A 27,412-nucleotide genomic window follows, 5' to 3' on the forward strand; every position below is an offset into this window, starting at 1 on the left:
CTATGAATATAACTTTTCCAGCCCCACTGCCCCCTAACTTTGTTGCCATTTTGTTAATACCTCTTGCTCTTTGGTTCTAGTCTCGTCCCTTTGGAGTAGCACTATTATTTGGAGGAGTTGATGAGAAAGGGCCTCAGCTGTAAGTAGCATTTTACCTGTTTTTATCTCCCCTTGCTTCTCAGGTGTTGGGTGGTGGGGGCAGGGGTTCAATTTTAATTTCGAATGGAGACTGGTAGTTTGTCAACAGAAGATTGTGGAGTTGTAAAAAAGAAGGGCTTCTAATTCTAAAGTTCAGTGGTTTTATGCTGTTTATAAAAAGACAAATTGGAGAATTCTAGGAAGAACTTCCCTACTGGAACCAGTCCTAGTTCTGGAAATAATTAGAAGTAACTGTCACTCTAGCTAGGATGCGTTTTATAGCTTTCCCCTGGAATGCTGATCTGACCCTCATCCTCATGTATTATTTAGATAGGCGTCCACAACTGCCTTACTTATACATCCCTGAGGAAGGTACTAAAAAAAAAAAAAAAAAAAGTTTTCTTAAACACTTTTAAAGGATTTGGTTTCTCCAGACATCAGACACATTTTGGATTAGTGACCCAGTGTTTCAATGGCGTTTCCTAGCTGCCGAGACAAGCAGCTGTACTTCTCTGAATGAGAAGCTTGTTACATAAAATGCCACCACCCTTAAGCATTTTACTTCATTTGGGGGTTTCGTAGGTTTCATATGGACCCATCTGGAACCTTTGTACAGTGTGATGCTCGAGCAATTGGCTCTGCTTCAGAGGGTGCCCAGAGCTCTTTGCAAGAAGTTTACCACAAGGTAATTCAGCATTTTAACAGCATTTATTGTTTTTTTTTTTAAAAAATATCAAGGTATGATAATATAATAAAATGTACAGATCTGAAGATTTCAGTTGTACTAGTTTTAGCCATGTATCCACCACCTAAAACAACATATGGGACATTTCCAGCACCCCCCAAAGATGCTGTCGCTTTCTAGTCAGTCTCTCCTCCTCCACTGCAGCCATGTTCTGTTAGTTTTTTTTCTGTTCTTATACAGTTTTATAGATAGAATCATAAGTTTATATTTTTGTGTCTGGTTTTTTTTTGTTCAACATAATTTTTATGAGATCCACTCGTGTTGTGCGTGGCACATATCAATTCGTTTTTATTGTTGAGTTGTATTCCGTGGTATGGATATACCGCAGTTTATCCTTTTACCTTCACAGCTTTATTCAGCAGTTTATACTTCCTAGTCGAGCTCTTGAAACAGGTGGGTGTTTGGCAACTTTTGTGTGAGATAGCAAGATTTGGTTTTGGATGACTCATCAGTGTGGTTGGCTGTGTGGTTGGAGGCTGCCATATTTATGAGGTGGTTCATACTGGGATGCCTGTTCACATTAACCCTTAATAGTATTGATTTTATATGTAAAGAACAAAACCAAAACCTGTAGCCGTTAGGTCGATCCAACTCATAGCAACCCTATAGACAGAGTAGAACTGCCCCATAGGGTTTCAAAGGAGCAGTTGGTGGATTCGAACTGCCAGCCTTTCAGTTAGCAGCCAAATGTTTAACCACTGCACCACCAGGGCTCCAATACAAAATGGGGTAAGAAAAGAACAGGATTTTCTAAGTCATTGGGCTAACTTCTTAGATCATTTGGGCATTCTTATTTATTGGATATCACCAATATTTTCTTATAAATTAAAGAAGAAAACTAGAGAAGTATAGCCCTTTCATCTTCCTCAAAGATTACTTTCTATACAAAAGTTGAGGACTTCGTTGTGGCTCAAAATAAGGCATTTTTTCCCTCTGAATTAGTATATTCTACATATTTATCATTTACTTGAATTCTGAAGGTACTTGTAATGCACTGTACTAATTAAGATGCTTGATTTGTCAATATTTGCTGAGTCATTTCTTCAGGGAGATAAAGGGGAAATCTTTAAAGGAAGGAGGAATTGTGCCTAATTAATGCCTAATCTTCTCACCCTGTTTGTTTCAAGTCTATGACACTGAAAGAAGCCATCAAGTCGTCACTCATCATTCTCAAACAAGTAATGGAGGAGAAGCTAAATGCAACTAACATAGAGGTATTTTTCTGTTTTATTGTTTTCTACTCACCTATCATAGTTTCCAATGCTGAAGACTGAATAAAGATAATCACATTTTTATATGCTCAGGTCTCAGTAAGTTATTGATATCCTTTGAATAAGAAACTTTATTAAGTTGTAATGGCAGAAGCCAGAACTCGATGAGTTAAAGAAAGGGAGATGATAAAAGGGAGAAAACAAGAGGACCTTGCGTTCTCAAAGGGTTGATTAGTGTCAGCAGAAGGTAGAATTAAAGGAAAGGGTTTTTATCTTTTTAAGGATGGGAAAAGACTTGAAAATAACATATGTAGACGAAGGAGAAATCTGTGAGTAGAAAAGTGTTAAAAGAAATAAAAGCAGGGGTTACAGAGTGAATGAAAAAGTTCCAGAAGAGGGAAGGCATAGTACAAATGAAAAAGTCAGTGTTGAAAAATAGCATTATATTATGTGCCCATTATCCAGGTACTTTGCTAAATGCCAGGAATACAGACACAGAAAATTCAGTTCGTATTCAAGTAGGTAGTGTACTGTGTAGTGAAGGGGGCATACAGATAATAACAGCTGGGGGGTGTTAATATAACAGCAGTAAGAACATATTGCCATGGAACACACAACTTTAGACTAGGGTATTAGGAAAGCTTCATGTGTCTGGGAAAGGAAGGAGAAAAATACTCCAGGAAGAGGGAAGAGACTCAAGAGATGTAAAATAACATTGTGTGTGAAAAGGAACATTTAAGGGTTTGTCTGACCGTTGGGGCGTGGGTTGTGTAAGTAGGATACGGGGCTGGGAAGACACCAAGACTGGAGAGGAATCGAACAGATTCTGAATGTCGTGTCCTTATATGGAATGCTAAGAGTTGATAGGAGAAAAGGAGGTAATAATGAGTGAAGATAAGGTTGGTGTGGAGGTGAATTGGGAGTGATGTCCTGTATTTCCATGGTGTCTTCTAAGAGTGGGTGAATGCAGCAATGAAATTAAAGAGAATGGAAAAAAAGAAAACAGGGGTAAGTAAAAGAATTGCTGAGCTGCATTAGAATACCAGCTGAGGCCAGAATCACAAAACAAATTGATATAAAAAGTTAAGATAGTGGTTGCTCTTGGAGGTATAGTATTTCAATTAAAAATTTTTCAAAAGGCCAATGGAAGCTGCAGTCATAAATTAGTAAGTAAACCAGTCAGCATTTACTAGGATATTTGTCAGCTGTATTCAGCATAGACTGAGAAAACAGATGAACTGGTTAAGGGCAGAAGAACGGAGGGTACTAGAGAGTGTTGTTGGGCTGATTGATCACAGGGTCTAGACTGAGTGGAGTAAAAAAAGAAAGGTAATGGGAGAAGTTGTCACATTTATTTAGAGCTTACAATGTGCTTGGCTTTGTGCTAAGTGTTGATTATTTCATTTAATCCTTATAACAGTCCCAGGGTTGGTTATTATCCTTATATAATGGATGAGGAGACCAAGGCACACCGGTTGAGTACCTTGTTCAAGGTCACTCAGTCAACTAAAAACTGGTAGAGCCAAGATTTGAACCCAGGCTGTGTAATTCTAGAACTGCACTGTTAAACATCTCCAAGAGGAAGAATGAAGTATTAGAGGTCTCAATAAATTGGGAGAACAGGATTGGAAGGCATGAGCATATGGCACAGTTGGGGTGACGTGATCAGAGAGGAAAATTTCAGAATTCAAGATTTTAGAAATGAAGCCATTGTGGTATGCATGTGGATTGCTGAGATGGAGTAGAGGAGGTCAGAGAAATGTGAGGCTAGGAAGTTGACTGGGTCATCACTGGGGTAGACAGGTCTACTGGGAATCCAGGTTGAAAATCCTCAACAGATGTGAAGATAATGAGTTTAGGGGAAGCATGCTCTCTTAGTGACAGGGACTTGGAAGAAAGAGTGGTTACTGAAGGAAAGTTGGTATTGATAATGTGGTGGGGGCAGAAGCAAGCCACCACTACCGCCTGGCTCCAGCTTTTAGAAAACAGTGGAGAGAATGGACTGTTTTTGAGAGGATAGTAAGCAAAAAAGTGTTGAGGAGATACACATTTCTGAAAAGGTAAGGAAATAGAGATCTAGAGTGTACTGGAATGCCTCACCAGTAGAACCAGCCAGGTTACAGAGTTTACGGTGAAAGGGGCAAAATTGGATGCTAAAACAAAAGTCTGGCTTAGAAGTGGGAAGGTCTGAGAAGAGTTTGAAAGAGGATGGTGGTGGGGGTGGTTGGTTTGTTCCTTGAGCAGTAATGTGAGGAAGGGGAGTTAACATGGCTCTTTAATGAAACAGCTTACTTTATAAATACGCTGTTTTTTCACCTTCTTAACAAAGATTTGGAAATACTTCACCTTCTATTTTTATCATTGGTGATTCTGCCAGTCTCTGAGATGATGGGGTACAACAAAAGCAGTGACATTTCCATTTTGACCTCCAGGAGGGATTTTGTCAGTTCCTTTCTTGTAGTACTTTACTTTCTTTGGCACTAACAAGCTAGAGTCTTGGCATTTCTATAGAGACTGTCTCCTTGGCACCCTAGAGGAATTCACATGTAGCTCTGCTGATTTCACAGTGAAGGCTCTAAGGGCTGTTTGGTCAACTGAAACTCTAAAATTCTTTTGTAGCTCATTCAGTTTCAGTATACCTACAGTGTTGCTTTGAAAAGAGCATCAAGTTAAGAGCCCGGATGCCTGGGTTGTGGCTCATTCAGGCTGTTATTAACCACATTTGGCCTTGGTATTAATTTAATCTCCCTGACTATAGCTTCTTCACAGTAAAATAGGGCATTCCTCTTGTCCATGACTAATTACTCCACTGATGTTCTAACTTACGGTTCCCAGACCTGGCTGTCCCTCAGAATCTTTGGAAATGAGGCCCAGAAATCTATATTGTTGAAGGTTCCTTAGGTGACTCTGATGGTCAGACTAAGAAGAACAGACATTTGTGAGCCACTGTCCTAGGCCTCGCGGAAACCCTGGTGGCATGGTGGTTACGTGCTACAGCTGCTACCCAAGAGGTCAGCAGTTCGAATCCGCCAGGCGCTCCTTGGAAACTCTATGGGGCAGTTCTCCTCTGTCCTGTAGGGTCGCTATGAGTCGGAATCGACTCAACAGCAGTGGGTTTCGGTTTTTTTTTGGGTCCTAGGCCTGGAAGATCCCTGGATGGCACAGTCTGTTTGCGCTAGACTACTAGCCTAAAGGTTGGTGGTTTGAATCCACCTAGTGGTGCCATGGAAGAAAGGCCTGGCAGTGTGCTTCCTTAAAGGTTACAGCCAAAAAAACCCTTTGGAACAGTTCTACTTTAACACATGGGGTCGCCATGAACCAGAATCAACTTGATGGCAACAAGTTTGGTTTTCTGATTTATACTCCAGATCCTGTCTTCCTTGCTCTATCAGTGGGTCCCTTGGATCTTCATCCTCTCCTCTCTACCAGTTGCTTCCCCTCAGGAAAATATCCAGGTTGCATCTTAAAAAACACAAAAAACCTTTGTTAATCCCTCCATCTGTCCTTTTTTTAAATACCAACTTTATTGAGGTATGCTTTTATGTATAGTAAGATGCACCCATTTTAAGTGAATCTTGACAAATGTATAACCCCTGTATCTACCACTAAAAAAAAAATAAAAACCACTAGTCAAGGTATATTTCCATCACCCCCAAAAGTCTCTCTTGTCCCTTTTTAGTCACCCCCCCACCCCGCTGATCTGCTTCCTGTCACTAATTTTTTTCTATTCTGGAATTTCATATCAATAGAGCCATGTAATATGTACTCTTTTTGTGTCTACCTTCTTTCACATAGGATAATATTTTTTAAAGATTCATTTGTTGCATGTATCAATAGTTGGTTACAATTCCATTCATCCTACCTATTTTTTAACTTTTATTGCTAAGCCTCTCCAAAACAGAAATCTGTAGTCAGTATCTCCACTGACTCACCTCTTGTTTATTCCTCAGTCACTACCATTTGTTTCTGCTTCTTGGTAAGGTAACTCCTGTTTATCCCATCTCTTGGTCACTTTTTGAACCTTTTCTTATTTTTCCTTTCTGAAGTAGACACCTCAGATTTAATAATCCTAAAACTAAACTTATTATCTTTTCTGAAAAACCATTTCCTCTTCGCATATTTATAGTCCTGGTTGATGACACCGTCAGTGTACCTGTCATCAACACCAGAAACTTGGATGTATTTGATTTCCCTGTCCCTTCACTAAGTCATATCTTTGTTCCCTTATATAAATAACTCATATTAATGATCCCTCTCCATCCCTACTTCAGTGCCAGTTCAGGCCCTCATTTTCCCCTTGCCTTGTACATTTTCGAAGGTCTCCTACTAGTCTTCATGGCTTCAGCTTTGCCCTCCCCCTTTTCAGTCCTTTTTTTTTTTTTTTTTTAAGCCATTGTGTGACTAGAGTGGATTTTCTAAACTGCATGTCTGATCTTGTTTGTTCTCCACTTTAAAAAGCTTTTCTAACTCTGCCTATAAGATAAATTCCAGACTTTTTTCATGGCATGATAATTCTCCATTCCCTATGTCATTGTGTGTTTACTCTGTTAGACAGTTTGCTAAGTAAGCATTTTGCATGCAATTACTTCTTTTAATCCTCACAACAACCCTGTGAGAGATCCTCCTAATTCCATTTTACAGGGAACGAATCTGCAGCTTTGAGAGGGCAGGACTTTGCCCAAAAATACCAGAACTGATAAATGGCGGGGTCAAGATTTGACTCTTGGTCTGATTTTAGGTCTTGTACTTTTATATACTGCCTCCCTGTGAGCTCAGAAGCCTTGCTTCTTCTCCATTTCATCTCATATCCTACAACCTCTGCTCAAGCCACGAGGAATTACTTTGTTTTGCAAATACATCATATTGTTTTATGCTTCTATGCATTTGCACATTGATTCTGTTCAGATGTCCTTCTTGTTGGCTTACCCATTCTTACCATGCCTTAAGATACAATTCAAAGGTGCTTTCTCCATGAATCTTTCTTGGACTCCTCCATCACTCTTTTGTGCCTCCAGCCTGCATGTGCTTATCTCTATTATAACACTGACATTGAAAGCATTTGGGTCTATTACCCAGAGACTTTCTTCCTCTTTAGATCTCTAGTGCCTCTTACAATCTTAACTAGCAAACAAATGCTTAATAATTGATTATTGATTGAATAAGAGAAAGAAAATATCCGTTTTACCTGCCTCACAGAAGCTTTTTAACAACAAAAAAAAAAAACCGAACCAGTTGCTGTCCAGTCAACTCCAACTCACGGTGACTCTATGTGTGTCAGGGTAGAACTATACTCCAAAGGGTTTTCAGTGACTGATTTTTTAGATGTACATCATCAGGCCTTTCCTCTGAGGTGGTGCCTCTAAAGAGATTATAAATGGAAAAGTATCTTTCATACTTCATTATATAAAATACATTCATCATTATGTAAATATAAGAGGCTATTTTTACTCATTTAGTGATGAGCTAACTTCCTGGAGGCAGTACTTAGTTCAAATCCTATTAGTGTTGATTTGCAGCCGGGTTCTATAGGACTGTTCTATTTAAAGTTTGCCCAGTTCTGTTTTTTAGTCCTGTAATGTTTTGGGAGGGCTAGCCTGTGAGCCATGAGTGATCTGACAAAAAATTCTGTGGCCTTCGCTGTCTAGGTTATTGACCTTATATCCTTCGGTCTTCATGTCACTGATCATCAAGTAAAGATATTGTACTTTAAGAGTGGTAGTAACATTTTTTTTTTTTTTTTTTTAATTTCCTTGGAATAGAACTCATACTCTACTTGGACCTGAGTAAATTATATACACATACTTTGTAAATATATTTGGGACTTTTCTGACAGTTCATGTAATTAGATGTATCTTTTGGGAGAATCTAGTGGGGACTGTAGGCTTTTTTAATTTATTTTTATTATGATTTAGGTAAAAGTTTACAGGGCAAATTAGTTTCTCATTAAACAGTTAATACACGAATTGTTTTGTGACATTGCTTGCCAACCCGGTGAGGTGTCAGCACTCTCCTCTTCACCCCAGGTTCCCTGTTTCCCTTAGTCCAGTGTTCCTGTCCCTTCCTGCCTTCTTGTCTTTGCTTTTGGGCTGGTGTGCCCTTTAGTCTTGTATGTTGTTGTTAGGTGCCGTCGAGTCAATCCTGACTTATAGTGACCCTGTGTACAACGGAACGAAACACTGCCCAGTCCTGTGCCATCTCCACAATTGTTGTTATGCTTGAGGCCATTGTTGCAGCCATTGTGTCAATCCATCTTGTTAAGGTTCTTCCTCTTTTTCACTGACCCTCCACTTTACCAAGCATGATGTCCTTCTCCAAGGACTGATCCCTCCTGATAACATCTCCAAAGTATGTGAGACATAGTCTCGCCATTCTTGCTTCTAAGGAGCATTCTGGTTATACTTCTTCCAAGTCTTTAGTCTTGTATACATGATTGAACTATGAAGCACAACCCACAAGTGTGTTATTGTTGGCACTATACCAAAACCAACCCAATCCTTTGCCATCGAGTTGATTCCAACTCATAGCGACCCTATAGGACACAGTAGAGCTGCCCCATAGAGTTTCCAAGGAGTGCCTGATGGGTTTGAACTGCCAGCCTTTTGGTTAGCAGCTCTAGCACTTAACCACTATGCCACCAGGGTTTCCATTGGCTCTATAGACCTGTCTAATTTTTGGCTGTAGGGTGAACCCCTGAAGTGACTTCAGTACTGAGTTAAAAGGGTATCTGGGGGCCATACTTTTGGGGTTTCTCCAGTCTGTCAGACCATCAAGCCTGGCTTTTTTTTTTTCTAGGACTGCAGGCTTTGCGAAAACAATATTTTAGTCTGTTCTAGACTGTTATCTTCGGGGTGTAAGATGTGTGGTAGTCTTTCTAAATTTTACCTGTGATGAGGAAGAGAATATTAAACATCACGTAACTGGGATATGCTATGTATGTCTGGCAGCTTTCAAATAATATTAAATATCAGTGATAGAGACACTCATGGGGTGCTTTAGTATGTTTAATTTTAAAGTTTTTCTTTCTTTTTTTTTAAATGACACTTAAAACAAACACAAAAGACCTTTAGGTAAATGTGAAGTGGCAGCTGTTCCTCAGTATTGCCCAAAAGCATGGAAGTGATCAGATGATGGGCAAACTGGTAGTTTTAGTTACATTTGAAACTAACCATCTTCTGACTCCAGTATGGCATTGCTTAAACAGATTGTCATCTGGACCGGTGGTTTTTACGGATATCATCAGTCACAATGGATTTCTTGTGTCAGTGTTAATGGAATCTTTTTCATGGCCAGTCTTTTTAAAAAAACAAAGCAAACCTTTTTGTTGTTAAGTTGCCACATGGACAATTTTAGAGAAAATTATACCTAGTAATAATAATTAACAATTACTTAGCGCTTATGTTCTAGGCATTTTACAGATATTAACACATTTAATTCTCACAACAACTCAATGAGTTAGGTACTACTATTATCCCATTTTACAGATAAGGTAATTGAGGTACGCAGTGGCCAAGTAAACCCAGGTCACAAACACAGGCTCAACTTGCAAGTGTGTAAATATGTTTTAAGTAGATCTCTCACAGAATCTTTAACAGAAAAAAGCACTGACCCTGTGACTTTGCTACGGCTTTTATGATCTTTATTGAAGTAACTTCAAGAAATGAGAATGACGCCAGAGATTTGATTAACTATTATGTGTGTTGGTTAACCTCAAAATAGAAAATTTGGTCAATAAGAATTTTTATTTTGGAGTCAGAGAGCTATTTTAGGGACCTGCAGCATGGAAAGGATATCCCTGGGACAGCAGATCCCTTAGTTCCTCATGAACAGCTGCTTCACCAACACGGCTTCTCCTGACCCTGCTAGAGCCATCAGCACGGTAACTGAGCCCAGCTTATTAACCCTTGCCTGTTTTCTTTCCAGCTAGCTACGGTGCAGCCTGGCCAGAATTTCCACATGTTCACAAAGGAAGAACTTGAAGAGGTTATCAAGGACATTTAAGGAAGCGTGATTCTCAGGAACTTCTCTGGGACAATGTCAGTTCTCCTAGTTGTCCTCAAATTTTATTTCCAGCTCCTATTCTTTGGGAAATCTCCAGTGTATGTGCATTTTTTTATGATGTCTGTACATAAAGCAAGTTCTGAAATAAAGAGAATTTTAAAATATTTCTTAATAGACTTATAAAGCAGTCTTTTGTGTGAAATGTTTGTGTTAGGGAACAGAAAGGGTAGTGATATTCTCTATGAGAGTATCTATTCTAAAATTCTTTTAATGACTCTTTACAACAAAAGCAGCTGTGGTATATCCATGAATCTTTAGATGTTGGCAAATGAACTCAAACTAGTCCAGCTCCCCCTGGTGGTTTGTAGATGTTAATACCACTGTAAGCCCGTTCAGTGCGGTAATTCATCTTGAGTGAATATTTTTGCAGCTTTTCTTCTATGAAGGAGATGTTACTAATTGACCATCAAAAGAACACATTTTGAAGCCCTCCCCAAAACTCTGATGGGTTGAAGTAAGCCATCTATGCTGTTGTACCTTGACAGACATTTGTGTTATATCTGTCTAGATATAGGGTATAATTTGGAAAGAAGTTTTCCTTTTTTATGAAGTTAAGCACTACAGAAGAATTAAATTCATGATCTTAGCCTCACTGGCAACCAACTGCAAGTCTCAGCTATATTAATAAGAGAAGTATGTAATTCAGAAGTAATTTATATTAAACTTTGGAATGTATTATGAACTTCCCCCATTAGAGCTGCCATCATATGATTGGTTGACATTATTTAGAGACTCAACTGTTTGAACCTCAAAAATGACCATATGAGAATGAAGAACACTAAAGACACAAGGAAAATATGAGCCCAAGAAAAAGAAAGGGCCACATAAATCAGAGACTCCCATCAGCCTGAGACTGGAAGGACTAAATGGTGCCCGGCTACCACCAATGACACTCCTGACAGGGAATACAACAGAGAATCCCTGATGGAGCAAGAAAAAAGTGGGATGCAGACCTCAGATTCTAGTAAAAAGACCAGACTAAATGATCTGACTGAGACTAGAGGTCATGGCCCCCAGACTCTTTGTTAGCCCAAAACTAACAGACAAAGATGAGACTGGACTATAAGACATAAAATGATGCTGGTGAGGAGTGTGCTGCTTAGCTCAAGTAGATGCATGAGATTATGTGGGCAGCTCCTGACTGGAGGTGAGATGAGAAAGCAGAGGGGGATAGGAGCTGGTTGAATGGACATGGGAAATACAGGCTAAAGAGGAGTATGCTGTCACATTGTAGGGAGAGCAACTAAGGTCACATAACAATGGGTGTGTAAGCTTTTGTATGAGAAACTGACTTGAATTGTAAACTTTCACTTAAAGCACAATTTTTAAAAAGTGACCATATAGTTATCTATATAGGTGGTATAGTTATCTACATAGATGAAGAATCAGGCTTATGTGCTCACAGACACACAAAAAATTAAGCTGTTGGGACTTGAAATCAGATTTTCTGGTTTCAAATCACCTCCTGTTGATTTTACAATGCCAGGGCCCTTGATGCCTAGATACCTGCTGAGTAACAGGGAGAAATCACATGGAGATTTGAAATGTATTTGTAATATCCACAACATGGTTAATCTACATGTGGATAATGCAGAATTGATTGACTGTAATTCAGCAGTGAGAACCCTACAATTAAACTTGCCGGGTTTTGTGTGTTGTCAGCATTAACATCTGCAAGAAGTTGTACTCTGATGTAAAATTAACGATTGTTTGAGTAGGCTGAATTCCTATCAAATACATAGCGTACTTCAGGCAAAAAGCAACTTGTGCTTGTATACATTTGGAAACCGCAATGACAGGAAACAAATTTGGAAGAAAAGAATTTTGCCCAGACAAACATAAACATAAGGAAAGCAGAGAACTAGCATATATTGTCACCAGTGTTCTGGAGAGTATTCCATTGATTTTAACCTGTTACGACGTCACTGAATGTAACTGATCATGAGATGAGTTTCTCTCATGATCACCTTATTTTATTAAACCCTAATAGAAAACAGCTTTGAAAAATCCTTAGCTCAACTTCTGTTTATTCACTCAACAGATATCTTGAGTACCTACTATATGCCAAGTTCTGTATTAAGCTTTGGAGATAGAGCTTTGAACATGCTAGATACGGTCTGTGCTCTCATAAAGCTTAAATTCTAGTGGGGAAAGTCAGACTATAAATAATACTCCCTTTTTACTCAGTGTAGGCCAATGCAAAAATGAACAAACCACGTGCTGCTTCTGGGAGAGGTGAGAGATACGCATCTCTCTGAATCACATGCATTATGTAAGGAAGAAAACATACTAAGGAGTAGCTCTTAGCCCATCTCAAACTGCCAACCTTTCAGTTAGTAATCAAGCACAAACTTTGCCCTACCTGGGGACCTAGCTCCAGCTTGTTTTCTCCTTTCCACTGTCTTGGGGGTTTGTACCTTAGACTGCAACTGGTAAAACAGTAAGTTTCATAACCTCTCTAATTATAATGTGTGTTCTTCAAGAGGTAGAACTTTGGTTTTCTGTAAATACTAAAAGCCTTCTACAAAGTTTCTTCTGTGTCCACCGGAATAGAATCAGAGAAACGATCTTACTAGGAAAAACAATAGTTCCGTGATGTGTAGGTTAATTGCTTTCTGTTCATCTTTCTCTGACAGAATTTATCTTGGAGAAAATTATGGTTTTTAATAAGATCAATTTATGTACTTTGGTCATGCATGTAAGATAAGATCTTATGTGCAGTATTTCATAAAGGAGAATTTACAGTGCAACTTCTTGTATTTAGTAGTGCCTATGTCATTAAACGCGGAAACCCTGGCGGTATAGTGGTTAAGTGCTACAGCTGCTAACCAAAAGGCGGGAGTTCAAATCCACCAGGCACTCCTTGGAAACTCTATGGGGCAGTTCTGCTCTGTCCTATAGGGTCATTATGAGTCGGAATCGACTCGATGGCAACGGGTTTGGTGCCTTGGGAAACCCTGGTAGCATAGTGGTTAAGAGCTACGGCTGCTTAACCAAAAGGTCGGCAGTTCGAATCCAACAGGTGCTCCTTGGAAACCGTATGGGGCAGTTCTACACTGTCCTATAGGGTCGCTATGAGTCGGAATCGATGGCAATAGGTTTTTTTTTGTTTTTTTTATGTCATTAAACAGAAGTGAATTACTAAAACAATTTACTCAACATTTTCTGTGCCATATACAAGGTAACATGTCCCCAGCAGCTGATACACTTTGAGGAAGGAGCCCTGGTGGTGCAGTGGTTAAGCACTCAGCTGCTAATCAAAAGGTTGGCCGTTGGAACCCACCAGCTGCTCCACAGGAGGAAGACGTGGCAGTCTGCTTCTGTAAACATTTACAGCCTTGGAAACCCAATGGGGCAGTTCCAGTCCTATAGGTCGCTATGAGTTGGAATCGACTCCATAGCAATGGGTGTGGGTTTTTTTGGTAAGCGTATGTTGATACCTAAAAGCAACATATTAAAAAGTAAAGGTACAGATAATTGCCACAATTGTTATTTGCATGGAATTCTTTTAATCTTTTATTAACTGTATTTGGTAATTTTTCCAGGAGATGGCACTGTTGAGTTAGCTTTCTTCTCTTCAGACGGTAAAACAATAGACCATTCATCTTTGTGTCACCCAAACAAAGAAATATTCCTTTATAACTGCTCTTCTCCCCACTAATCACATGCTACAGGAACTGACTGTCTTGTGATCTACTCCATAGTTGGCATAGATTAAAAAATAATCTGTATTTTAAAATTATTCTGACACATGGTAGGTACGGAAAGGAACAATTGATCACCAGTTTTTGTCAAGCTTTATCTTGTCAGTTCAGTAGATAAGAAGTTGGAGGGCTATTCTAGCGATTTTACCATGCTGCTCAGATGCCATTCAAAAATATTTTCCATTTCTCATGTCTTCTTATGGTTGTTCTGGGAAATGCAAATTTGCAAATCTTTTTGTTTGCAAATTGAGTAAATAGGACTTTGATGTAAACACTGAGCTGGGTGCACTGCACCATTTTGCTGTACAATGAATATACTCATCTGGGTTTACTGTCCCTTTGTAGTTACAGGTAATTTTCAGTTGCTTCATTTTTTTTTTCTTCATTTAGGTGTAATGGTATGCATATTTTGTATCTTTCTACCTTTTCCACTGATCAACTTACAGCATGCTGAAGGGATGGAGTCAGTAGAGTTGAGGATCCAGAACTGGGTTTACCTGTGCGGCATGTTCAAGAAGTCATGTGGAGGGAACAGTGTAGGGTTTTGGTTTATTTATTGGGGGCAGGGTGCTAATTTGGGGGGACTTCAAATACTGAAAACCAAACTTGTGCAATGCACTCACTGCAAGGTTAAGGCACTTTAGTAAAGATAAATGTCCATCTATGAAGTGACCATGTATAAGCAGTGGGCAACCCCCTTGCCCCTTTTTCCTGCCCCTAATGTCTAAACTATTTTCTAACTCCAGAAAAACCAAAAAGTAATTCCGCCTTTGGCCGGCCTCCCTGCAGAACAGGAGGTGAGTGAGGCTATACGTGGTGGAAAGACTTAAGGCTTGCACGAGTCACAGATGTCCTGATGTCCGTTTGCCTCTGTAGGATTAGGCCCACACAAAGTTCGCAGTCACCTTCTTGGCAGCGAGGCTGCTGCTTCAGCAGACAGTGGGCAGCCAGGTTAAAAACCTGAAGCACCGGCTCCGCCGAAGCCCCCCTTTCCAGCTGAGAGAGCTCAAGAGCTCAGGGATTCCCGGAGCAGCTTCCCTGGGCGCTGCGGCAACCGAAGAAATTTTAGGGGTGTCTCGGAGGGCTACTAACCCAGCCCCAACTTGAAGGTGACGCAAGGGGAAGCGAAGGCGATGGGCGTCAAGGCTCGCCCTCTCGCACGAAGCCGGACTCCCCGTGAAGGTGGATAAGCTCCTACGCTAACTCTGGAAGCCCAGCCCCGGAGACGCCGGGAAGGGGGATGACCTCAGCGTCTCTGCCACGTTCCAGCCAATCAGTCCCGCATCTTGGCATCCGAATCCAGGGTCCCAGGAGCCGGAGGCGACGCGAGCCAATGAGGAGTGGGCCGGGGTAGAAGGACAGGCAGGCAGCCTATGGGGGCGGAGAGGCCCGGCTGCGCGTATCCAAGGAGCGCCGGGCTCCGGCTCGGGGGTGTGGCGCGGCGCCGGCGGGGGTGGGCGGGCGCGCCGGGCGGCAGGTGTCGGCTTCGTCGGCATTCCGCGGCGATGGAGCGGCGCGGGAGAGCTGTGGCTGGCCTCTCGCGCTGGCCCCACGACCTCGGCCTTCTCCTCCTCCTCCTCCAGCTGCTGCCGCCGGCGACCGTTGGCCAGGACCGCCTGGACGCGCCGCCGCCGCCCGCTGCGCCGCTGCCGCGCTGGTCCGGCCCCGTCGGGGTGAGCTGGGGGCTGCGCGCAGCCGCGGCCGGGGGCCCGTTTCTCCGCGGCGGCCGTTGGCGCCGCAGCGCGCCCGGAGATGACGAGGACTGCGGCCAGGTCCGGGACTTCGTCGCCAGGCTGACCAACAACACGCACCAGGTGAGGGGGCCCCGGGCCCGGGCACCGCCGGGGCTGCGAGGTGCCGCCCCCGGACTCCTCGCGGCCGCCTCTCCCCCTCGCGCGGCCAGCCCACCTCTCCTCCCCGCGCGCCTCGCGTCTCTGCGAAGGAGGAGACCCCGGGCGCTCTCGGCCCTGCCCGGCCCGCGCCTCCGCACCCCCGGCCGCTGCCCCGAAACCGCGGCGGGCGGAGCCGGGCTCGGAGGGTCCGGGGACGCCGCGATCCGCACGGCTGTGTTTCGTCACAGGGGGGGCAGTCTTAGACTTTCACGGCGTTCTTTTCTTTCTTTTTTTTTTTTTTTAAGTTGTCAAAACCAAGTGAACATCATTGTTTTCCTTCTTGTATAAATAATCAGGATCCAGTAACGCTTGTTATCCACTAGGAAGCTGGAGGGATAATTACATCTTAAGTGCTTGGAGGAGAGTTGGGCTGCGCAGAAGCAAAGGTGTGTCCTTTCTGGATCAGTACTTTCGGGGTGGTTAGCGGGTGTTCAGGAATCCCAAGAGCCCATGTTAGAGGCCACTTCGATGTGTGTATTTTCGTCAAGGAACAGTTTGGAAATAGATGGCAGTGTATGTGTGTTCCTCTCTCTTACTCCTTCTGCCATGTTATCGAACTTTAACCCAGGACGACTATATCCTGTTGTAACAAGACTTCCAACAGCCAAGAAACTGATTGCAGGTGTGCTGCATTGAGCCAGTTCCTAGTCAAAAGACTTTCAAAATTGTGGCAATTCCTTTCTCCATGTGGGACCAGCAGCTCAGCCTTTGCACACGACTGGATTGATAAAGGCAGTTGTTAGGAATATCCTGCCTGGCCCCTGGCTTCAGTACAACTGGCATCTTCCTCAAATACAGGTTTTTATAAAATTGATGACTTAATTGTTTAATTTAGTTTAATTAATAGTTTCATAGCATTTTCTATTTAATATGTTTTCTCTGTTATATCCTTTCCTGTTTTCTCCGCTGTACTTTTTATGATTGTGCTCTTTTCTCATTCCAGGAGAGTTGCACATGGGGCCAGAGATGGGTCACTAGTGCTCTGTAGCTTCATTTGTCCTTGTATGACCACATTACCCATCAGCTGAGACTCAGTCTCCCCTTGGCCTATCTTTCTTCCTCTGCCTTGGGCCATACTTGTTATCTGTGACATAATTCTCAGATCTGAGGACCCAGGGGGCACTCACAGTCAAGGTCCAAGTATTCAGGGATATCTCTGCTTAATATAGTCTAAGCAGCTACATAGAGAGAGCCAAGTTAGTGCTGAAGAGTGGGACAGTTTTTTTCAGGTTGGGTACAGATAGGTTGGCATCATTACTGGCAAGTCTTCCTATTTGAGGAGGAAAAAAGTAATCGCATAGACTTCCTTCTCACGGTAGGAGGTTGAGAAAGACTTTACAACACTGAGGCTTAAATTATCCCAGGACTACTTCCTTCCTTGAATCAGCTGGACTCTGAGTTCTCACTTCACTTTTCACATTCTTCCTTTCCGGCTGACCCACTTTTAGAAATCTGTTGCTTCTCCTGGATTGGCCGCCTTAGTCTGAGTTTTCCCCAGTTAATTTGAATTGATAAGTCATTTGTTGATTTCTGAAGTAAAAGGTGAGAAAATTATTTAGCTACTGTTTCCAGTGATTTTTTTTTTCCAGTTTTCTTTCTGTGATCTAACTTAAAATAGCTATTTTTGGATTTTTTTAAGTGTCCATGGTCTTGTTTTCAGAGATGTCATCTTTTTTTGTAACTTGTATATCTAGTAAAAAGTAGAGCCATTGTTGGCTGACTTCACCTTAAAAAACCAAACCCTTTGGCGCAAAGTCGATTCAGACTCATAGTGATCCTATAGGACAGAGTAGAACTGTCCCATAGGGTTTCCAAGGAGCAGCTGGTGGATTTGAACTGCTGACCTTTTGGTCACAGGGGCGCTCTTAACTACTGCACCACCAGTGCTCCAGACTTCACCTTATCAAAAACCAAAAACCAAACCCAGTGCCATCTAGTCGATTCCGATTCATAGTGACCTTATAGGACAGAGTAGAACTGCCCCATAGAGTTTCCAAGGAGTGCCTGGCAGATTTGAACTGCTGACCCTTTGGTTAGCAGCCCTAGTACTTAACCACTACACCACCCAGGTTTCTGACTTTACCTTAAAAAAAAAAAAAAAAATTTTTTTTTTTTTTTTTTTTACCTTAGAAGTGGTTAAATTAAGTCACTCATGAGAGGTTCCACTTCCTTAACTAATTGTTATCTAGTAGTCTGTTTTGCTTTTTAGTTCTGTGTCTTTAGAAGTCATGAGTAATTATACTGAACTCTATTGAAGAGATCTAGTATTTCTGGATCCCTTTATAAACAGTATGAAATAAAAGTATCAGCATGGGAAAATGATTTTTTATCAGAGGTATTGTATACATCTGTACAGTTGGGGAAGGAAAGTACCATTTGGAGCAGTTTTTCCTCTATAAGATAAATGGAGTCAATTCCCATGAACAGTCAAAGGTTCTTGGTTCTCTTCTTGTTTCTGCTAACTTGATGCTGTTCATTTTTGCCACATTAATGTATATAATCGGTTAATGGGAGTGCCAGCCAAACACTCAGCTCTCTGCTGGGCATTGGGAGTGCCATGATAGAAAGAAAAGATCATTCAGTTTGGAGATTGGGAAGCCACCGAAGATTTTATCAAATCTCTTAGACATCTTCCTATGCCTTCTTTGGCTTATGAGACTACATTGGCATTTAACTAATCTTTTTAAGAAAGTGAAATAAAACCAAAGAATGATAGTGCTTTTACATTCTTATGGCTTTAGACCTGTGCCCTAATGACATGTGACTGTGGCTTCTTCGCTCATGAAATCCAACAGGTTATCCTCTTTGCCCTAGTCTCCCTGGTTTTCTCTGAGAGATTTCCTTTCACACCATTTCTTTTCAATCTTTTGATTTTAAATCTGATTCAAATGTATTGGGTTTATTGTGAACAGTGTATATTTTTCATATAGAAGTCACAATGATTAAATGCTGTATTTTAGGATTTGAAAAAAGAGAGGACAACATTTTATTTTCCAGTTATAGTGTTATAAATAATTTATCGATGGAAGGCAGGAAATAAAAGATGGAGATAAAAATATTGGCTGCTACAGAAAACAGAAAACAAAAGGAATGACCAGAAAACAAAAGTAGAAGGTAACTACTGAGACCCTGCCAAAAATTATGCTCCCTCATTTTGTTCTGAGGGTTTGATGTATTAGGAAAAGGGAGTATAGCACTGTGAGGCAGGCTCAAGGGCCGACCCGTCTGTATTCACATCCTGGTTCTGCCATTTATTAGCTGTATGATTTGGGGTAGGTTACTTAAGTTCTCTGTGTCTGAGTTTCTATAAAATGAAGATAATAAGTATACTTAATTCATAGGGTGGCAGTGAGAATTAAATTGGTGTGTTTATATATATTTTATATATATATGTGTTCATGGCATTTATTTACATGTATTGTTAGAACAGTGGCTGATACGTAATTGTTGTTAGATACATAATTGTCGTTAGTTGTATCAAATCGATTCCAATACATGGCGACCCTACTTGTGCAGAGTAGAACTGCTCCATAGGGTTTTCGAGGCTGTGACTTTTAAAGCACATCACCAGGCCTGTCTTCTCAGGTGCTCCTGAGTGGGTTTGAACTGCCAACCTTTCAGCTGGTAGTCAAGTGCTTAACTGTTTGAGCCACCCAGGGACTCCACAGTATGTAATTAGCACTAGGTAAATAATTATTACTTTTATTTTTAGGGATCATTTATCAATGCTCTTTTCTCAGAATCAGTAATTAGTCTTTTACCTTTAACCCCAAACTATTTTCATGCCACACTTTTAGTTGATTCTTTCCTTCAAGGGCCTAAAGTGTTAGTGACATATGTAACCTTTGTACATGAGAATAGTTGAGCAAGCCTGTAAGATTTTATTAATGTTGGTTGCTAAGTTGGGTTGCTTCAAAATATTCCTCCTATAAGCACCCCCTCGGAGGGTAGGCATGAAACTCTCCTAAACAGATGAATTGCCTTGGCCAGGGTCACAGTGGTGGCTGACATAATTTCCTTACTTCTCATTCCTGTGTTCAGACCATTTGACAATTTCCTTAAAACTTTTTAAATTTAGAATTAATAAAGCCAGGAACTGTTGCTCATTTTCACTTCTCTCCCTGCCCCGTCACTCACTACTTCATTACACATAACTTCCCAACCTCTACCCCAACATCAAAGCATCTGGCTTCTTAAACAAACAGGCCTGTAGAGAGGCCGTGTTATGCAGGGCGTCAGCTCTGAGAAGAATGCATGTATTTGTTTGCCGGCACTGGCAGGGCTGGATCCAGGCCGGCGGAACTGAATGTGCCTGTCGGAAGCTTCGAGGAGCTGCTTCACTCTGCTTGTTGTTGGGGAGCACAGACATTTGTAACACCCAGGACTCCGTAGGTCGGTGCCTTTGAATGCCCCAGAGCTTCCTGATGGTCTCATTTGTTCTGATACTTAGCCTCTCCTCATACCACCTTCCCCAGTGCCCCCACCCAGCCCTCAAGCTTATTTAATCTGCCCTTGAGCTGAGCTCTGTTTCTTCTGTTTGTTCTTGGGTCAAGGACTAGGGATTCTGGAAGGTCTCCTTCTTGGTCCTGGTTGAGCTGAGTGAGCAAAGGCCTCAGGAAAAGCCCTCGTCTGTGCAGTGCACTGGTCAGACCTTTACCCCCCAGATAGGTAGTAAAGTGGCGTCCTGCATTGGGAACTAGGAAGTGCCAGCGAATTTGATGAAGTATAATTTATGTGGGGAAAGGCAAGCCTCCATCTGAGGTTTGGTTGGGGTGAGGGTGGTGAGCCAGCCAGGTATGACATGGTCTGAAGGGAATGCCGTGGGACAATTAAGGTAGTTGTCTGCTGACTCAAATATCTGGCTCTGTGCATAGTGATTTTCAGTTAGAAATCTGTGTGCATCTCCTGTCTGTGGAAATAACTGGAGGAAGGTTTATGTTCTGGTTAATATCTGATTGGTATTTTCTTTTTAGTAATAGTAATAATAGGCTCTCCATCTGATCTCATCGTTCATGTCAGGTTCACAAAGGCTGTTAACAGTTTCTTCTGCCCTCTGTCAATTTCCAGTCAGCTCTTGGTAACATGCATTGGCTTCTCAGTGGATTCAAAGTGCTCCCCAATTCTGTCTTAGTTGGGTTGCTACCCTTGGGTGATCATCACATACAGGGCAGTGCTCCGTGGTCAGAGCAGGAAAGGAGCGTGTCCTCTTCTCCCACCCTCTCTTCCCACCCCAACCCCTGCCCCCAAATTTCTGACTTTATAGAAAGTGAGCCCTGTTTTGAGGCTGGAGAAATGATGCTCAGATGTTTTATATGAGCAGGAACTCTAGTACTAAGGCAGACTCACCCACCGAAACACATTGCCATCAAGTTGATTATGACTCATGGTGACCCCATAGGACAGAGTAGAACTGCCCCACAGGGTTTCCAAGGCTCTAAATCTTTACAGAAGCAGACTACCACATCTTTCTCCCATGGAGTGACTGGTGGGTTCGAACTGCCCACCTTTGGTTAGCAGCCAAATGCTTTAACCACTGTGCCACCAGGGACTCCTAAGCCAGACAAAAATACCACATTTGGCGTGCGTGGCGTCAGCTCCAAAAATATTATGAAATCGATACTGCATTTGTAAATTTCAATTCAGTTCCATTTTCTATCCCTTTTTAACCACTGTTTCTATTGCATATTTTACCCCTCTTCTTGCAAACTCGCTGAAGCTTGTTCTTCCCACTATCTCTGTGGCCTCATTGGTCTGTATGTAGGTGGGTTTGAGGAGTAATGGGGCTTGAGGAACAGTCTGCTCTATTTCAGGCAGTTCTTAGCAGCTCTTCTGTTGTTGTTTTAATGGTGGTTACAATCAAAGTTGGTTAGGAATATGCGACTTTGACCTAGTTGGGTTGAATGCATTTTTATGACAGACACTTCCTACCCATAAAGATTATTAGATGAATGCTGGACTTTTTTTTTTTTTTTTTGAAGAGTGAGGGTATTTTTCCTTCTCTCCCACTAAACTCCCAGGCTCAGGAGACCACAGTAAAAACAGAATCCTTCCATTCAGAACCTGTGGTGTTCTGCTAAGAAAGTTTTCAGTGAAGGTAATTTATTTTCCATTTTCCTTTCAGTGTCTGACCCTCAATTCCTCATTACAACATGAGAACTTTGGGCTGGATTTAAAATATCTAAAAAAGCTCTATGATTCATATGGAAGAGGAAGCCAGAGGTTGTGATCACAAATGTTTGTTGGTTGATTCTGAATTTAGAAGCCAATTGCGGCAGTTCGGCATCCCAGCTGAACTTGGACAGAGCGTGGACTTCACATCTGAGGGTGGTTGGTTACCACCTACGGAGCTTGCTTTGAGTGTTCTCAGAGACAGCAGGAGCGTTTCTTTCATACAATTGTTAAAGACACTCGACTTATTTGGGGGTGAATACTTTATCATCCCTTGTTGGCTGAAAAATCTAATGCTAATAAAAGCTGCTAGCTTGGATAATCCAAAAGCAAACCCGGCAGACATGGAGGTTTGTCTTCTCTTTCCCTGCAGCGCTTTTCCACAACCGGGCTCTTTTCTTCTTTCCGGCTGGCTGTGTCTCTGTGTTTGGAAATAGATGGTCAGCTTACTGTTAGTATGCTCAGTCCTGGGCTAGTTAGAAAATTACACGGGATTAATTGGCTCGGGTTCTTTTCATCAGAAGAGAATAATTTGTTCCTTTGCTCCTTCTAGGGTTTATGAGTTCTCCCTCTCTTATGTTTGCTTTTGTTGGGAGTTTTGTTCTTTTCCTCCTGTATGTTCTAAAAAAACTAAGTTCTAATATTATCCTTGAGCCAGTTTGCAAGTCTGATTGAATAGTAAGATCACCCTGAAGAACCAAGAGAAATTGAACTGGGAAGGAAAATTTTGATTAACTTTAATATTTCCTAGACAGGATAAAAAGGATAGATAAAACAAATGTTTATCTGGTACCTGCTACTTGTCATAATACTGCATTCAAAACAGATCTGTTGTATACCTAATCCAGAAGAGGTATCTCAGTACCCAGATTGGAGTCCTGGCTCTGCTGCCTCACAGACAAGTCACTTCACTTCTTCAACTTCCACGGTTCTGTTCTTTAAGCTTGAGAAGCAGCTCTTAGGATTGTTTGGAGGATCAGATGAGAAGTTCTGTCAGAATGCTTTGTTAAATGTAAAGTATTGTGTAGATGTCGTTCATTCAAACACTGACTGAACCAGCTACTCTGTACGAAGTACTGCACTCTTGCTTGCCCCCTAAAAGTGTGAATCTAGTTGGTGTCCAGGTCTGCACACAGACAACATTAAACATTAAAGATATTGACATTGGTGCTGTCTCAAGAATTTGGATGTTCAGAGATGGCTCGCTGGGAATTTGGAAGTAGACATGTCCACCACAGTACAGTGGCCTGGCAAGGCCTCCTGGATGAAGAGAGGCAATTCTTAAGGAGATGTGTGAAGCCATGGAGGTAGGAAATCCAGGACATGCTCAGGGGTGGTAAATACACTGTAAGTGGTTTATGTTGGGGAGTAGTAGTTGATGAGGCAAGAATGACTTGAGTTTTCCAGGAAAATGAGAAGTCAAGAAAGATAGCTCTTTGGGGGATGGAAAGAAAGGGGAGGTATGGGTGAGGTATCTGGCATTAGGGTTTATTGGTGAAAGTGTTTTAACAGGAAGTGCTAGACATGAGACTAGAGCTGGAAAAACCAGAGGTGGAGATGGAGAGCTGAGGTTGTGCTTTCGAAGGTGGCCCATCGCTATGGGCCTGGAAATGTATGTACAGAAAAGAGAACAGGGTAGATGCCTTTATACTTCAAGTGCTAAAGCCTTCAAGGAATACTCCCAGACTCCAGGACCTTATTGAAGGAGTCCAGACATGAGAAACCAAGGAGCTATAAGCTGTCAGACAGCGATGCCCGTAAGCAGAGTTTTCTTTCCTGAACGTTTGTGAACTCCCAGAGGTAAGGTTGAACTCTTGCCGATTGTATGCTTAACAGTTTGAATCAGAGATTGTTAGGCTGATCAGTTGGTCAAATCCCCTACTTTTAGTGATGAGGTTAAACGGCTTGCTTACAGGCCAAGAGCTGGGAGTAGAATGTAGTTGTCCCAGCTTAGTGCTACATTTGGAAGTGCCTCATAAAGATGTTTTAAATCAATGCATTTGTATTTAGGGATAAGGCAAGGTTGTGGACCTGATCTGTCACAGCTTCAACAGGGCCCAGTTGTCAGGCAAATGTTACTGATAAATATCAAGCAGCTCCAGAGGAACCTGTGCATAAAGGAGACAGATGAGGCATACATGTATTTGGTTTTATCCCTTGGCAGGGTTGGGTAACAGGCTGGGGCGGGGGTGGTGAGAATGAGAGTGAGTCAAGATTGGCAGAAATGTAAGAAGTGTGTGTCTTCTTTTTTTAACTGCCCTGATTACATCAAATTTTTAACTTGTTAGTGTGATTGATAGTTTTTTATGGCAGTGGTTTAGGGAAGAACAAGATCTCGGGTGTCAGACCGACCTGGATTCAGACTTCAGTGGTGACCATGGACAGGTTAATCTCTCTAAGAACCTTTGTTTTTTCATCTATAAAATGGGGGTAATAATACCTCCTCTGAAATTTTTTTTTTTCTTTTTCTGAGGGTCATTGTGAGGATTAAATGGGATAGTGTGAGATTTAGCATGTGTTCATCCTTTATTGAGGGTTTCTTATGACTATTTCCACAAAGCTTCCAATGTATTATCAGTTACATGCTCAAATATTTGTGTATGTGCTTTAAAAAACATTATTTTCAAAGCTTTAATAATCCAGGATTCTCATGGGCACTCGCAGGAACCAAATCTGATTTAAGAAATATGTACTACTTATGTCCTTGGATTCAGGATAAAAAAGAGGGTGGGTGAGAGAGAGACTACCTCTCCAGTGTCTTTTCTTGAAGGTATAGGAGATGGAGCAGGAAATAATATCCCACCATCATCAGATACTTGGCCATCTGGTTATAATAGTTCTAAATGTGTATTGTTCTTTACTTATACTTTTAAATAACTTAAAACCATAAAAATAAGACTACTTATAATTTAATAACTATTCTTCTCCACTAGGCATTGGTTTATTAGACTCAGGAACTCTGGTTACTTGCCTGTTTCTTCCTTATTTATTGACTGAGCAGCCACTGTTAACTTTGCACTCGACTGACCTCTGTGAAGTTTTAAGAAATATTAATGAGGGGTCTGATCTGTACATCTCAAGAACTTTGCTTGGAAGCGTAGCAGACCAGAATGCTGATGGTGTTATTTCTTATTATGTGCATATTTCTTTAAGCTAATATTTCACCACTTCCTGCCGGTGTTACCCCTCTATTTCTGTTAAAGCGACCCCCTCATCAGTGCCTTAAGCTTGTGTGCTGTGGTTTCTCCATCTTTGTTATCATGGTATTCCTTTCCAGTTGCGGCTGGTTTTTCTGTTCTCTCCTTTAACATTAACTGTGCCATGGAGTACAGCATTTAAATATAGTATTCTTTTCTTGTATTCAGTTTTATTTATATAAGCTTTATTCTGCATATTTTAAATTCCTTAAAGGTAGGGACCAAGCTTGTACTATGAATTTTTCCCCATTTGTGACTCACACAGTGCTGGAGAAAGAGTAGTCATTAACTACTATTTTGTGTAGCCTGGAATCAGACATAGGTTTGAATCCTTGCTCTGCCCCTTTCCAGCTGTGTAACTTTGAGCATATTATTTCTCTGAGCCTGCTTCTTCATCTATAAAGTGGCAGTGGGGCCTGATATATATATGTAAGTGTTCAGTAAAAGTTAAATACTGTTATTATTAATCACTAATTCAATGATTGTTAATTGAGCACCTGTCACATGTTAGCCACTGTACTGGCTCCTGGGAACTGGTGCGGAACAGAATAGACAAGATCCCTACTTTTTTTTTTATGGGCTAGTAGAGAAGATGGACAGTAAACAAATATGTAATTATAAATATAAGTGCTAAAAAGAAAAAAAAATACCTATAGGAGAATAATAGAGGTGTTTTTAGTCTGGGGCATTAGGAATGCCTTGCTGAGAAATTATTTAACTGATACTTGAAGATAAGTAGAATTTTGCCAGGTGTGTCCCAGGCAGAGAAAACAGTCTGCTCAAAGGCCCTAGGGCTAGAAAGAGCTCGGTGTGCTCCAGGACCTGGAAGAAGGCCAGTGTGGCTGCACCGATGGGTGAGGCAGAGAGGCTTTATGGTTCTGTTGTAACTCAGCCGACAGCTGAAGTGTAGCGCTCTTCTTTGAAATGGGGCTAAAATGTAAGAATTAAATGCTAAAAGTTTTGAAATTCAACTTATTTATTGGGTGTGATTGGAGAATGAACTGTTCGATGTAAGTGAATTTTTTAAAAATCAAGCTTATGCTTTTCAATGCCCCCCCCCCCCAAATTAATGGAAATCTTTCTAAAATAGTTCTCTGCCTTCTTACTCAGCAGTATGACCCTGGATCATTAAGAAGAGATTACACTATACCGTGACTCACATTATCATAATGTGGTATGGCATTAATGCCCCCAAGGGCTATTGAGATATGGAGGGTGATTTTCTCACATTTTGAATGGCCCACATTTATAAGCTTAAGCACCACTGTCTGCTTGTTTAAGTTTACTTTTTTCCCCTCTGCAGCACCGTTATCCCCCTTGTAATGTCTTCTTCCTTCTTGCTGCTGTCCCTGTCTGTCTTAGATATACCATCCCCTAATATGATTTACATCTTCTGTGAACTAAGAAAGCAGATTACTAATCTTAGACAATTCTAACAAATTTAGTAAATTAAATTAGAGTGATGGTCTGCAGGTTTCTGTTAGAGGTTGAATGCATAGATTTTTATTGCATGGATGCCGGCATCTGTTTTCCTTTCAATTAGTGACCCAGTTGTTGAGGTTTCTAGATAATGAAAGTTGCTGTTGCCCTCTCCTTTTAACATTGGAGTATCGTAGAGCAGGGAGCAGACTTTTAAAAAAAACAAAACAAAACAGGTAACCGTAAACCTGTTGCCATCAGGTCAATTTCGATCATAGCAATCCTATAGGACAGAGCAGAAACTGCCCCATAGGGTTACCAAGGCTGTAATCTTTACGGAAGCAGACTGCTACCTCTTTCTCCTGAAAACAGGTACGTAGCAGTGGAAAAGCAAACTGAGTGGTTAAATTATTGATGAGTCATAGAACTTTAAAGTTTGGAGGGACTGGAAGACCATTGTTCCAGCTCCCTCACTTCAGTGGTGATGTCAGGTTGTGCTGATCAAGTTCACCCAGCTTTCAGCAGAGCTGGAAATAAGATTCAGGTTGACTGGTTATTAGCCCAGAGCTCTCCTCTGTATCATTTTGCCTCTCAGAAAAATCTGAATAACTGAATAGATTTGAAAACTTATACAATCTTTCAATTTAGCTTTTCATTGCTAAGAATAGCCTCTATGAGAACTGGAGCATTTGTGATCTTATTTTTGGCTCGTGTTTTATGGCCCTAGCAGTGCCTTATTTAACAGTACTGTATTCTGTTACGATTTTCTTCCTGCCTGCAAGAACATCACCCAGGCTGTGCTCCAGACCTCTCTTGTTCATCATTGTGTTCCTGACTGGAGGCTTGGAAGCCTCATCCTAAATTACCATTCTTCATGGGC

At 41.4% G+C, this 27,412-nt stretch overlaps 2 protein-coding genes across 3 annotated transcripts in view; both read left to right on the forward strand.

The window, feature by feature from the left end:
- Positions 1-10,261, forward strand: part of PSMA5 (proteasome 20S subunit alpha 5) — a 32,367-nt gene extending 22,106 nt beyond the window's left edge. Inside the window, exons 6-9 of the mRNA XM_049880153.1 lie at positions 81-139; positions 721-823; positions 2,011-2,097; positions 10,015-10,261. Of these exons, the coding sequence (XP_049736110.1) occupies positions 81-139; positions 721-823; positions 2,011-2,097; positions 10,015-10,092 (327 nt within the window). The 3' untranslated portion in view covers positions 10,093-10,261. The remainder of the gene's footprint in view (positions 1-80; positions 140-720; positions 824-2,010; positions 2,098-10,014) is intronic.
- A 5,049-nt stretch (positions 10,262-15,310) lies between these two features.
- Positions 15,311-27,412, forward strand: part of SORT1 (sortilin 1) — an 86,752-nt gene continuing 74,650 nt past the window's right edge. For both annotated transcript variants that reach the window (XM_049880127.1, XM_049880128.1), the window contains exon 1: positions 15,311-15,670. In XM_049880127.1, the coding sequence (XP_049736084.1) occupies positions 15,362-15,670 (309 nt within the window). In that variant the 5' untranslated portion in view covers positions 15,311-15,361. The remainder of the gene's footprint in view (positions 15,671-27,412) is intronic.

This window comes from Elephas maximus, chromosome 3 (genome assembly GCF_024166365.1).
Source record: "Elephas maximus indicus isolate mEleMax1 chromosome 3, mEleMax1 primary haplotype, whole genome shotgun sequence".
In the NCBI taxonomy this organism is placed as follows: Eukaryota; Metazoa; Chordata; class Mammalia; order Proboscidea; family Elephantidae; genus Elephas; species Elephas maximus.